Source organism: Pelecanus crispus, chromosome 2, assembly GCF_030463565.1.
Source record: "Pelecanus crispus isolate bPelCri1 chromosome 2, bPelCri1.pri, whole genome shotgun sequence".
In the NCBI taxonomy this organism is placed as follows: domain Eukaryota; kingdom Metazoa; phylum Chordata; class Aves; order Pelecaniformes; family Pelecanidae; genus Pelecanus; species Pelecanus crispus.
The window spans coordinates 50,524,240-50,537,608 of NC_134644.1; the positions used below are offsets into that span (position 1 = coordinate 50,524,240).

Sequence of the window (13,369 nt, forward strand, 5' to 3'; positions counted from 1 at the left end):
TGAAAGGTTTTATCTTAAATATTATTTGACTAGTTCCCTTATTACCAAACGTTATCATCTTTGGCCAGTGTATTTTTATTTGAAGACAAAGAAAAAAATCACAAAGAGAGTCAGTTTCAATATGCTCACTGGTCTCTCATCAGAGAGTACACAGAATGCACGTAGAAATATTAGTGCCTTCTTACCTTCTTTTCACCTTCTGATTTCTCCCAGAACAACATTGCTTCAAGAAAGTTGTTCATGTAATTTACGTTGTTCTTCCCTTTTTCAACAGCACCTGTAGGGTAAATCAAAGAAACAAAAGCCATATTTATTAAAATACCAGTTAACCAGGTTTTCCTACACACATAACATGACAGTTGTGTAAACAAAATTTAAATAAATTCTTTGAACAATATAATTCCTCTAAGATCATGTGCCATACCCAGAGCAAAGAAGTTTAGACTAATTCTTAGTCACCTGCAAGGGCTGATAAAGAACAGAGTCAATATACGTAATTGTTTAATTAACAAAATTGTTCAAGCATTAAACGGCTTTATGATGAACTTTTATTAGAACAAAAGAATCAAGTTTGTTCAGCTGAGTGTATCTATAAAACGCAAAACCTCCCTGAAATTAATTTGATAACACTAAGCCATTATTGGCATTATTATTACAGTTTGTACATATTGCATTATTACAGTTTGTACATATTAAAAGGGGTCTAACTGGTTTATGAGAAGGAAATTCAGGAAAATAAGCACGAATTAAGTGGACAATTAGCGATTTAATCCGGAAGGAAAGTGTCCACACAAGGGATTAAAAGGACGTAACTAATCCACTTCAGAAATTAATTCAAAATAGCTTCCCCGAATATCCCTCATGCAGGCAAGACTACTTATTTATGGAATACTAATCACCATAGTAGCTAGGTGCATAATAACTACCCTATTGTAATTTAATATTAAATTAATATTAAAAAATGCCATCATGTTTTTAAAGTAGCTAGTAAGCAGATTTCATATTTGTGTGATCGAACATTACAAACATGATTTAACTGCATAGACTAAATACAGCTCTAATACATTAGGTTCTGCATAAAACCTCTTTTCAGTGTTTAAGCATCATCACTTCCTTTCCCTCAGAACTCTATCACAAGCCTAACAACATTTTCGAGCACTCTGTCAATATTCATGTATTCACAGACAGTGATTGAGTGTCCCACATAATCACTGACTTGTTCTTACTGGTTAAATGTGTATGCTCACAGAGAAGTAATTTTGACTTAGGAAAACTCAACCACAGATGACAAGTCTTTCTAGCTTCTGTAGTAACTTCTATTGCTGTATCTTCTATTTCTTGGCAATGTCAGGAAAGAGTTGACTCAGGATGACAGTAAGAGTTACAAGACCAAGTTTACTACCTTGTAATCAAACATTAGAAGGTAGCGTATTTCAGTGAGAGGTATACACAGTAGAAAGCTATGCTGGGGTCTATATTGCAGATACAGCGATCTAGTGAAAAGCTACTGGAAGAAAAAAATTACATATTGATAAAAACCCCATTACCATCTTACGTTGAAAGCAATCTTTTATTGAAAGGTAAACGTCCTTCTTAGGATCTTCCTGAAGAGGCAAAAAGGAAAGAGGGGGAAAAAAATCCAGTCCTGAGCTTAAAAAGAATGTGGATTCAATGGGCATTAACAACACCTTAGTGTCCTCCCTCCAACCTAAATGTGCAAGCAATCACATGTAAACTTTTGGTTACTTAAAGGAATAGGCAGCATATCTCTTAGAAACTGGAAGAGTATTCTAGGTATTCTAAAACAGAAACATAGCCCTGTTATGAGAGGAGAAAATAAAATCACATTAACAATTTCTGCAAAAAATTAGATACACATACAGGCAATGGGATCCAGAAGACAAATGTAACCTCTGTAGGTCAGTCCCTACAAAAATATTAATTGTTCAGAAAGTTAATGAATTACATAAGGCTCCAACACTCTAGGCTAGAAAAGCAGCAAGTTATCTCTCCCTCAATCCCAATTCTTACCTTGTGATACAGAAATATCACGCGTAGATGGCACTGAAGTAAGTTGAGCAAGCTGTTCTTTCAACTTCTTGACCTCAGCTTGCAGCTGGCTCACATTTCCTTGTGTGTCTTCATTTACCACAGCCTTTCACAAATACGTTAAGAGAAAATTAGGAAGAGGTACAAATAAAAAAATCTTACATTTTATAGGATAAAAGCAACAAAACTACTGAGAAGTTTTCCATCTTAGGAAAGGAAGAACTCATGGGAAAAGCGATGTTCAATTACAGAGAAATCGGTAAGCTGCACTTTAGCTAAAAATATTGGTTAAAAATACAGTTTTCTGCAGAATTTTCTCTGGAGCTTTTTGACCAAAGCTAAGCAGTATACATTGAAGGCAGTAGTTTCCAGCCAGATGCCAACATACTTTCAAAACCCAGTCTTGAGAAATTACGTTTCGGGAATTAACATAAATAAAAACTAGATGCACTGAAATGGTATTGAATCTATTTTTTTTAATGACAATTTTAATTTTTAGTACAGATTTACTTACTTTTTCCAATGAAGTGCTCAGAGAACAAGCAATGAACACACACTATTATCAGCCATTACCTAGTCCCCAGCTGTTGCACTCTATTCATAATTAAAAGCAAACAAGTCCTTTCAAAAATTATGTCATAAACATTTAGAAAAGCAGATTTAGGATTTTAAAATAAGTGATATTCATTTAAATTAGTGAAAGCACAAGAGTATTTCAGTGAAACTGTCCTGTTTGCAGATAGGTAGTTTAAATGACAAGAAATTGTTTGTTGCAACAATAAAGACATTGAGAAACTCTCTTACCTTGTTTTTAATCAACTTTGCTCGCTGAGCAAAATTAAGGGTGGACAGTGTTTCACCAAAACACCTGGATCCCGGATGAACATTTGCAATTATACTTGTTTTTGCATTACCACCAAGGGAATCCTATTTAAAAACATAGAAGTTAGCTTTATTTGCGTGTTTCTGGCTACAGCAGGAAGCCATCCGCTAAGAGCTACTGTGTATCACTTTGAACAAACTGCAGAAGGGATTTAACAAGCCTCCATGCTACTTAAGTTTCTGAAATTTTATTTCAAATGTAGGTGTAAATAAAGACTTTATTTGGGTTTTCAAAACCATGATTCTATATTATTAATCAACAATTTGCTATATTTGTTACACCTGAACAACAGGGAGAGGAAAAAAAACAGAGGAAAAAAAAATCAGGGAATAAAGTAGATATGTCTTAATACAAGAAAGACATTGAGGTGCTGGAGCGTGTTCAGAGAAAGGCAACGAAGCTGGTGAAGGGTCTGGAGCACAGGTCTTATGAGGAGCGGCTGAGGGAACTGGGGTTGTTTAGCCTGCAGAAAAGGAGGCTCAGGGGAGACCTTATCACTCTCTACAACTACCAAGAAGGAGGTTGTAGCGAGGTGGGTGTTGGTCTCTTCTTCTAAGTAGTTAGCAATAGGATGAGAGGAAATGGGCTCAAGCTGCGCCAGGGGAGGTTTAGGTTGGAAATTAGGAAAAATTTCTTTATGGAAAGGGTGGTCAAGAATTGGAACAGGCTGCCCAGAGAGGTGGTGGAGTCACCATCCCTGGAGGTGTTCAAAAAACAGGTAGATGTGGCACTTCGGGACATGGTTTAGTCTAGTCTACCCTTAATTGGTTTAGTGTGGACTTGGTAATATTAGGTTAATGGTTGGACGGGATGATCTTAAAGGTCTTTTCCAACCTAAACAATTCTATGATTCTATATTTCACTTCAATCTTGGTCATTAGCAGATTGGTATTCGCACTATTTGAACATTATCTAGTCTGTTGATTGTTCCAACCCATCTTATAATTCTTCATAGGTTCATGATTCTAAGATATATGCAGAACAGGGGTGGAATGATTGGGAAATTTTGCTGTGATCACACCAATACTGTGTTGTAACACAAATACTATATTATGTACAAGTACTATATTATAATACAAAAATATATTACAGATATGATTCATTACTGCTCACAGAATTTCAGCGAGTACATACAACAAATCTTTGACTGCTTCCATCTTTGTTTTCGCTTCATCTTGAAAAACCCCATAAGCTCTCAGTTAGGAAACTGTAAATTTAGCTAATTCTTAACACATATCAACACATAGGCTAATTCTGGAAATCCTGTCAAACGTTTCAACACATCTCTAAATATTACATTGTGATACACAGTATTTCCCAAATTACAGGGATGAAAACATATGCTTCTTTTACTTTAAAACTTGCAAATACGTAAAAGGAGATTATGAGCATAAGTAAATTTCTTGTCTTCGGTTAGCAGCAATAAATCCACTATAAGTCTGTTTAGGTAAAACGATATTTTTCAAGCTTTCTTCCAGCTGCCCAATATCGAAACAAATTTTTAATGTACACAAGTTCAGCTTTTTAGAGTAAAAAAAAAAAAAACCAAACCAAAAAACCCACCCCAACCCACACAAATATTTCTTCTACACACCAAGTAGCATATGAAATCCAGAGGATATATATTACCCGTAACAGAAAAGTGAGCTTGGAATCCCGGTAACAAATGTGTCTCTGTTTTCCATTACCCACATCAACAAGTGCTGTGATTACTTGGCCCAGGCAACTTAATGATCGATTTATGTTACCTGCTTCCTAAAAAAAAAACAAACAAAAAAATCAAAGGTGAACAGATTCTGTTGATAGAACAGGGCAGTACATCTGAAAGGAGAAAGATAGCACAGATATTGCAGAACTAACCTTCAACCTCAGTCCTTCTGTATGGGTGTCTTTCTGTCTCTCAGATCCTGCCAAGTCTACCAGGTTGAGCAGGGAAGACCGAATGTTAACAATCTCATTGTTTTTCTCCATGGATTCCACTGTGATAGTGAAAACTGCATGTGATCTTGAGGATTCTCTGTTCATCGAGGTTGATGCTACACGACGGTTTCTCCAGCCCATAGTTAATACCTAAGCATGAAAAAGTAATCAAATAATATCAAGTATCTCAGACTGTATCCAGTATTTATGTACAGGCGGTATAAATAGTAGTAAGCATATTTCAGTTTAACAGCTTTCAAAAATCCCAAGGACAAGGACTTTTTTTACTTTTTTCCAGTAGAAGTATTTTAGAAGTGAAAAAACATAGCTACAGTCCAGCTTAATAAAAATACTAATTATAATATTCAGTTCTTTCTTCCAAAAGTGCCATTGCCATTTGAAAGCATAACATATCCAATACCAGTGTATGTTAGCAGTACACAAGGAAAAAAATACTTGAAGTCAGAGTAGTACTATGTGCATGTGTCTTATTCATGGCGAAATAAACCTGACAATTTCTGGAATACATGCTCTGCCTAATTAGCAGGAGATGTAGTTTTCTGTTGCTATTTCAGAGATGTGTAGGGCAGGCATCAGGGAAAGATTATTGTAACTGCAATTCATACATTCCAAACTCCACAACAATATGATTTCTTACATGTGTGGGATATACTATACATATAGTCAGGAAGCATTGCCTAGAAACAGCTTTTTACACTGGTTTTTGAAGGATGAAGATAGGGGAAGAGGGTGTCACAGACACTGTGCAAAAAATATGTGCTTTAATCAAAGAGGAATATTTATCAAATAAGCATCAAGATAAATAGTCCAAACATTAAAAAGTGACAAAAAATACCTGGTATGCTTCAGCAGCAGATGACAACACCTGTTCAACAGCACCATCAACAAAGACTCCCTTCTTGATGTGTTCTCTGAGAAAGAGTCCAGCTGAAGCAGAATCTAGCAAGTCAAATATCTGTTCATTGTAGATTTCAATAAATGAGCATTTGCAGAGAAAACTCTTTCCACTGCCAGCCTGAAAAACACAGTAATTTACACTATAAATAGATTGGTTTTATTAAGTCCAGTATTGTATGGCAGCAAGTATCTTTTTCTACATATCTAAAGCTACTAGTTTGCATATATATTCTGCATACTCTACATTTCTGATGCCCAGATGACAACTGACACCCAGAAACCTAGATGCATTTTTTAGACTCAAAATATAAGCACACTTATGTCTGAAGAAAGCATACTATAATTTGATAGAGTACTACACACAAGTGTTTCTCATTAATAAATTTGGTGCAAGACAGCAATAATCCTGGAAACTTAACTGCTACATACTGGGCTTACCAAACAGCCTTAGCTAATCTTTAATGTGAGACATTACTTTCACTGCAATAAGTATAAAATAAATGTACCTTTTCTTTTTCACGTTCAATTAGAAAAAATAAGTATTCAAAGCTCCGTGGAATTACACCTCTCAGACTGTGAGTGAAATTATCAGAATCAGATGGCCCTAAGGAGATTTTTAATTAAAAAAAAAATTAATTAGTACTTCTCAAGAATAATGGTTATCTTTTCAAGATGTCATTATAGAAGACTTCAGCAACCAGGTTTTAGTCAGTTTATGGCAAAACCACAGAAGACATGCAACAAAAAAACTTTCAAGATCTAAGATACTATTCCATGATCAGATTTATATGTAGTCTAAATGATGCTTGTGAAAGTTTATTTCACCTGTCCATAGGCTACCTAAGTCTAAAATAGTATAAATTACTTGGACTTCCATAGAAAACATGTACAGATGCGCAGGTATGTCAATACAGCTACCCTGATTTGAAGAACCAGAAAGATGGGGTAGATTTGTCCCCATGTTTAGTTAATTTCTATTTGAAATTTGGCCTCAATTTCTACTTGAAAACATGTCGGCCAAACTGGTTTTGGTTACTTCAGTAACTTTCTAACGTCAAGTACAATATTAATGCATTTAAAATCACTACTGTATGAAGAACAAGATTACAAGGGAATCCCTTCATACACAGAGAGGCCTTAAATTCCTAGTTGGATAGGAAACAGTTATTTTGAAAACTTCCCTATATTTTAATATGGAAGACCCTTGCTGTCGTGGTTAAACCCCAGTCAGCAACTAAGCACCATGCATCCCCCAATGGGATGGGGGAGAGAATTGGAAGACTAAAAGTGAGAAAACCTGTGGGTTGAGACAAGAACAGTTTAATAATTGAAATAAAGTAAAATAGTAATGATAATAATAACAATATAATAATGATAAAAACAATAATAATATACAAAGCAAGTGATGCACAATGCAATTGCTCACCACCTGCCGACCGATACCCAGACAGTTCCCAAGCAGCGATCGCTGCTCCCCAGCCAACCCCCCCCAGTTTCTATACTGAGCATGACGTCATATGGTATGGAATAGCCCTTTGGTCAGTTTGGATCAACTATTCTGGCTGTGCCCCCTCCCAGTTTCTTGTGCACCTGGCAGAGCATGGGAAGCTGAAAAGTCCTTGACTAGCATAAGCAGTACTTAGCAACAACTAAAAACATCAGTGTGTTATCAGCATTCTTCTCCTACTAAATCCAAAATACAGCACTATGCCTGCTACTAGGAAGAAAATTAACTCTATCCCAGCTGAAACCAGGACACTTGCATACTAGAATATTTTTATACACGTGCAAGGGATATCAGCCAAACAGGGAAACCAGTAGAATACTCATTTTTGAGAAAATTTACTAGAAGTGTTTGATTTAATTGAAAAGCTTCTCTCCTGTTAAAAAACAGGAAAAAAAATCATCTACATATTCAAAAAGACAGAGGAGAGCACCTATACTTCACTCTTTTGATATAAAGCAAGAACAACTGCACTGAGCACTACACCACCTCTTAAACCTTAAAGTTATCTGAAGGAAGACAAAAATCTGAGTCATCCCTGGTGTTTAAGCAAGACAACATCTCAACTCAAGACAAAAAAAATTAAGAAACCACTGAAAGATTAAACACTTTCATCCACTTACCCATCATAGTAAATGTTTTTCCTGACCCAGTTTGGCCACTAACAAAACAAAACAAAAGGTCAGAAGGTCAGACAAAGCTTTATTCTGGCTCTGAATTTTTCATTAATCTGCATCTTCTAAGGAGAACTCACAGCTTAAAATGAAAAAAAAATTCTTCTAAACTGAAGATAAAAAGAGACAGAGGCAAGCTGAGAAATCAGTCAGCTAAAAAGGCATAAAAACAGAACAGCGAATTTGACCGTGAAATTCTGTTAGACAAATCACCTTTTCTCTCCCCCACCATCTTCCTTATTTCTGTTGGAAAGGGAAATACTGGAGCTTAGCATTAAAATGAAGGCTTTCAAATATATACACTAAACTAATTTTTGGGTCAATCTTTTGGGTTTTGTGTCACTTAGTAGTGCACATAAACCCAAAACAAGAGAAATACTTACAAGTTGAATATATCCTTTTTTTTTTTACCTATAGTTATTAATCATGCTAGAGAACCTTCAGGGCAATTTCACTTCATTTTTCCACATTTGTATATTGTAACAAACTAGACTTCACTTCACAGTTTTACAAATGCTATGCTAGGCTCAAAAACCCAGTAAAGTTTTGATGAGATCAGTGCTTCAAGTTAGCATTTTTGACCAAAGTGCTTATTCAGTTTTCAAAATGAAAAAATATAGAGTTAATATAAAGATATTCATGCTACTAGTCATGGATATATTTCTATCTTGAAAACATCTTGAAAGTTAAAATTATCATTCACGAGTTTTCCCACAGGCAGCTAAGACTCACTAAATAGTTAAACTGGCCAAATACCAAGTTAAAGCGATTTTCATTCCATTTTACTATGGACATACTGAAAACAGCTAGCTTTCTCTTTAACAGTAAAATAAAACGTCCAGTTTTTAGACAAACAATAGTAAAATTGAAATGAGTTTACAATCTACATTATTGGCCTTAAGTATTAGAAGCATAACACCTACAAATAGATTGCTCCAAAAGAGGAATAAGTAGTACTCTTCAATATTGCAGCAACATTCCCTATGTTGTGCTACACTAAGGAAGCACTTTCAAAGTTTACTCTAACATTAAGCAGGCTCTGGCACTTAAAACCACAACTACTCATTAACACAATCTCCTCAAACGTTTCAATTGCTATGAAATACCATTAAATGACTTACTATGCAAAGATGGTTCCATTGTAGCCATTCATGCAAGATTCAACAATATTTTTGGCCACGCTTGAGAACACTGACTCCTGGGGACAAGGAAAAGAGAAGGCACTTGGCACCAGTCATTTAAGTATCTCTTCCATCAGTGTTTCCTATGCCATAACTTTATAATGTATAAAATAGACACATTCCTTAAAGTTAGACATGTATCATCACCCCTGGAATTCTCACAGCAAAACAATACATCCCAAGTCTTTGTGACATAAATCACTCCCTCTGAAAAAAAATTTATTCCTTGTTGATAACTGAAAGAAAAATAATAAAACTCAGCACCATAGTAATGGCATTCAAATATAATATATATTAATTTTGGTCCAGTGTTTTTGATTACGTTATGTGGTTTATACCATCAGGAGGTCAACCTTCAGCCTATGACACTCATCAACTCTCATTAACTTTCAACATTTGCCACCGCACAATGGTATATTCAACAAATCTGCACAACTGTTAGCCCCATCTATTGTCATGTATTTCTTGCAGACCTGCAAGAAGAGCCTAGCTACAAATAACAGCCTACAATGGGTGCGTTATTTTGGGGGTTTTATTTTTTTAAACAGAATTTAAATGGAATTGAAGCCTTAGAGGAAATAAAATTATGTTCAGAATTTCAAACACAATATTATAAAAATTAAATTGAAGTATTTTCCTTCCAGTACTACCTGTCCCAGATGAACAATGCATCTGTTTAAAAGGCAAATGTATAAGAAGGAAATATAACTAGTAGAATATAAACTCATAAGTTCCTAATATACATATCACATCTTTTATATCAGCTACTGACTGCCAGATATTTTTATGTTTGTCTCAACAAGGGGGTTTATTTTCCGTCTATGGTGTTAGTGTAACATTTAGAAATAGAACTTTAATTAAATAAATTGTTAAAAAATACATTAAAACTATTAGACAGCAAAATTTAGTGCAACATTTCTGTACTATAACTATACATTGCCAATCTGACCACTGCAAAAAATAAGACCTAAGGCATTACTTCTTTAGAAAGGTTTAGTGTAGCAGTTGCCAAAATTTGGGGAAAAACTGCAATATCGTTATGAGATTCTAGAAGTCATTACCTGTGTTGTTTCCATATTTGCAACATAATCAAAAGTGAAGATCTTCGGCTCAGGCTTCGAATGCAGACGGATGGTATTTGATGAAAGAACAGATAAACACAAGCCTTGATCTCCATCAGTTAACACAGTTCCCTCTGAAGGGGGACGTACCCTTACATAAACTTTGATAGCATCGCCTTCAACACTAAATGAATATTTATGCATTAGATTATTTTGAAATAGATGTACCAGCTGTTTGATAAAATGAAATCACAAAAATCAGATTAAGCATGTGAAGTCATACAAAGGTCTTCATACTACTTCTAGCTGTACACATCAATTCATTACAAGTCAAAGATTTATTAAAGGTAACAATGTGGCATATTTAAAAACAAAGAACACGAAGTTAGTGGAATTATAGCTGTTGCATGTAACTTCAGCTCTAAAAGAACACATTTGACAGCAAACTAGAGATACATAAAGCCAGTGTTATAATAAAGGTTTCGGTAGCTTCTAAGACTATGGGCTTCAACTATCCTTCTTACTACCAGAAGCAGACTTTACAAATGGAGCAGATGATGCTACCTTCCGGGAAGGAAGTTACCAGCATTTTTCTTTGCTGCTCACAAGAAAGGAAAGAACAGTCAATTCTTTGGATCCACGAGTCCAATAAAGTATAGCACCGCCTACATCTAAAAGCTCCCTAACCTATTTCATCACATTTATCAGTGGATGCACCAGTAAATTTAGCTTGAATAAGTAACTGTGCATGACTATTATATTAAAGCTTTGAGGAATTCTGGCATAAATACCAATATACCAATATAATATTAAAGAATTAAATTCTTACATGAAGTAGCAGCAAACTTGGATTTACTTTACTTCATTCTTTCCCAAAAGGCAGTTATAGCATGAGGGTGTTGTAACTGTTATTGATTTTTACTTTTGGTAAACAAGAGAAAGGAACAGAATAGTTTTAAAAGTGGGTTAAAAGTGGGGGAAGGACTTCATGACTGAAATGTGGGGTTGGGGAGTGGCAGAGGAAAGGGCTAAAGAAGAACAGGAAGCAGCTGAGAAAGGGAAGATGTTATACTGGCTTTAAGACACACCACGCTAACTTGCCAAATATTTTTTCATTAGATAATATTATTCTGAGTTGTGGCAGAAACTGTTTATATTTGGAAGAGGGGTTTTTGTTTTAGGTTAGGACTTCCTCACAGAATTGAAGTTCCTTGTGGAGTATCTCTTCAGATAAATTCTAGAGTCCAGCTGCAGAGTTAGTGGACAAATGAGAATTTACTGCATGGGAGCATTCCAAGAGGAATCTGATGCCTCAGAAGAACACTTTTATTAAAAGGACTTTTTTTTTTAACCTGTAAGGAAGTTAGGAGAGAAAGGCAACAATCTTGTGCAGAAAAACATTGACAGAAAAAACTTTAAATTATTCTACAAAGTTATACTAGGCTTTGTTTGCACTTTTTGTACAGTGTGGTTATTCATATACGGGAACTGGCCAATACTACTTTACCTAGGTGAGTTCAACAAAGGTAATGCAGAGTCATGCAAATCTCCTATAAAATAAAATTGAAACACACACAAATTAAACAAGATTAAGTTATTGCTCAAAACCCCACATTTAAATAGAAAATACTGCAAGCAGTACTGAGGGAGATAAATGGAGAGGCTTATAAATATCCATTTCATGCATGAATCAGAACTGCGCAAAAATATTTAGTAACTATCTTCCTTTGACAGAAAGTTTGCAGTTTCTTGCAAAGGTAGAGAAAGCTCCAGTCCCAGTCCTGCAATGTGAGCATGCACACATTTGTAAATGTATGTGCAATCAATAGTTTCTTAATGTATATAAGGTTCCTAATTCTCCAAAATACTTGCAAAACATAAATGTTAACAGTATTATGTATTCCCATTGTATTTGAAAAATTGCTAACTCACTGCAGATAAAACAATACAGCATGAAATAGTTTTACTGATGTGACTGCAAAAACCCAGTTTCCTAAACCCACACAACTGAGTAGCTACATTACTTTCACTTTTATGAAGTAATATTGATCACTCTGTAATACATAAAGCTCTCCTATACGTATGAGCATCATTTGGCATAGCTTCACATTTCAAGGGGATGGCACATACTACCCCATAGGTAAATAGGGTGACTTATTTTTTACTTAAGGGTGAATCTGACATGAAATTATTTCACATAGGTTAGTCAAAACATTAACTAAGTAACATAATCAAATTTTAAGAATAAGTAAAATGATAATGAAAGATGATTTACCAAAACATTCCATCAATAAAGACCTTACAAAGTCTCTAGAAGTGCACAGATAGTACTGTAGGAGCATCCCTTTAAAAGTAGGATTAATAATGATGTGCAAAGGCAGTAACCTTCTCATTAACACTCAGAGTACATAAATCTCCTGCTGCTGCTATGCAAGCCTACCTGCTTTGATTCACACAATAACATTTGAGAGATGTGCTAACTTCTAGTTCAGTTATTTATTCTCCAAACGCGCAAGCTATCAAAACGAGCTGGGACAAGGAAAGCAGTGCTTTTTAAAACTGAAATTAGACTGATAGATACTTGCACAACCTGAACCTTGTGAAATGACCGACTGTCAGCTAACCGTTCTTAGCTCGCATTTTAAAGCGCTGCTCTCACTCGAACGTTTGTAAGAGACTAGTTGCAAACATCACAGGTAATTAAAACTCGATAAAATTACAGAAGACGAACTGGTAAACGCGGGACGGCTGAGACCAACAGGACTTGCCGCTTGGGAGGGCTGCTTACACGTATCAACCAGGAGAAGCCGCTGGGGATATCGGTGCCAGAAGTGCTTCTAGGAAGCTCTGGGAGTCACCGCTCCGCGGGGCACCGAGCCCAGCCAACACGGCCATACCTATGGCTCACCCTGTTTGCTCTTACACCTGGGTGATACTCTCCCCGGAGGCGGTCGGCCTCAGAGATCAGAGCAGCCCCTCAGCCGGCCGCGGGCACTGCCTGCAGAGCGGCCTCCCTCACCGAGCCGCCCTGGTCCCCGCCTGCTCCCCAGACAGGGGAGAAACATCCCTCAGCCCCTTCACGGCCGCACAGCCCCACAGCCGCCCCCGTCCCCCCTCACCTCGCACGCCGGGAGCCATGACCCTCGCCGGTCCTGCCGAGCCCAGCGCCTCCCCGCCTA

General features: G+C 36.3%; 1 protein-coding gene across 1 annotated transcript in view; it reads right to left on the reverse strand.

The window, feature by feature from the left end:
• KIF15 (kinesin family member 15) overlaps nt 1-13,328 on the reverse strand; it is a 37,303-nt gene extending 23,975 nt beyond the window's left edge. Inside the window, exons 1-12 of the mRNA XM_075705381.1 lie at nt 13,310-13,328; nt 11,698-11,740; nt 10,191-10,374; nt 9,070-9,146; nt 7,898-7,935; nt 6,277-6,374; nt 5,709-5,888; nt 4,793-5,002; nt 4,562-4,687; nt 2,854-2,976; nt 2,032-2,155; nt 186-277 (exon numbers count right to left, since the gene is read on the reverse strand). Of these exons, the coding sequence (XP_075561496.1) occupies nt 186-277; nt 2,032-2,155; nt 2,854-2,976; nt 4,562-4,687; nt 4,793-5,002; nt 5,709-5,888; nt 6,277-6,374; nt 7,898-7,935; nt 9,070-9,146; nt 10,191-10,374; nt 11,698-11,740; nt 13,310-13,328 (1,314 nt within the window). The remainder of the gene's footprint in view (nt 1-185; nt 278-2,031; nt 2,156-2,853; nt 2,977-4,561; nt 4,688-4,792; nt 5,003-5,708; nt 5,889-6,276; nt 6,375-7,897; nt 7,936-9,069; nt 9,147-10,190; nt 10,375-11,697; nt 11,741-13,309) is intronic.
• Between the last annotated feature and the right edge of the window lie 41 nt (nt 13,329-13,369).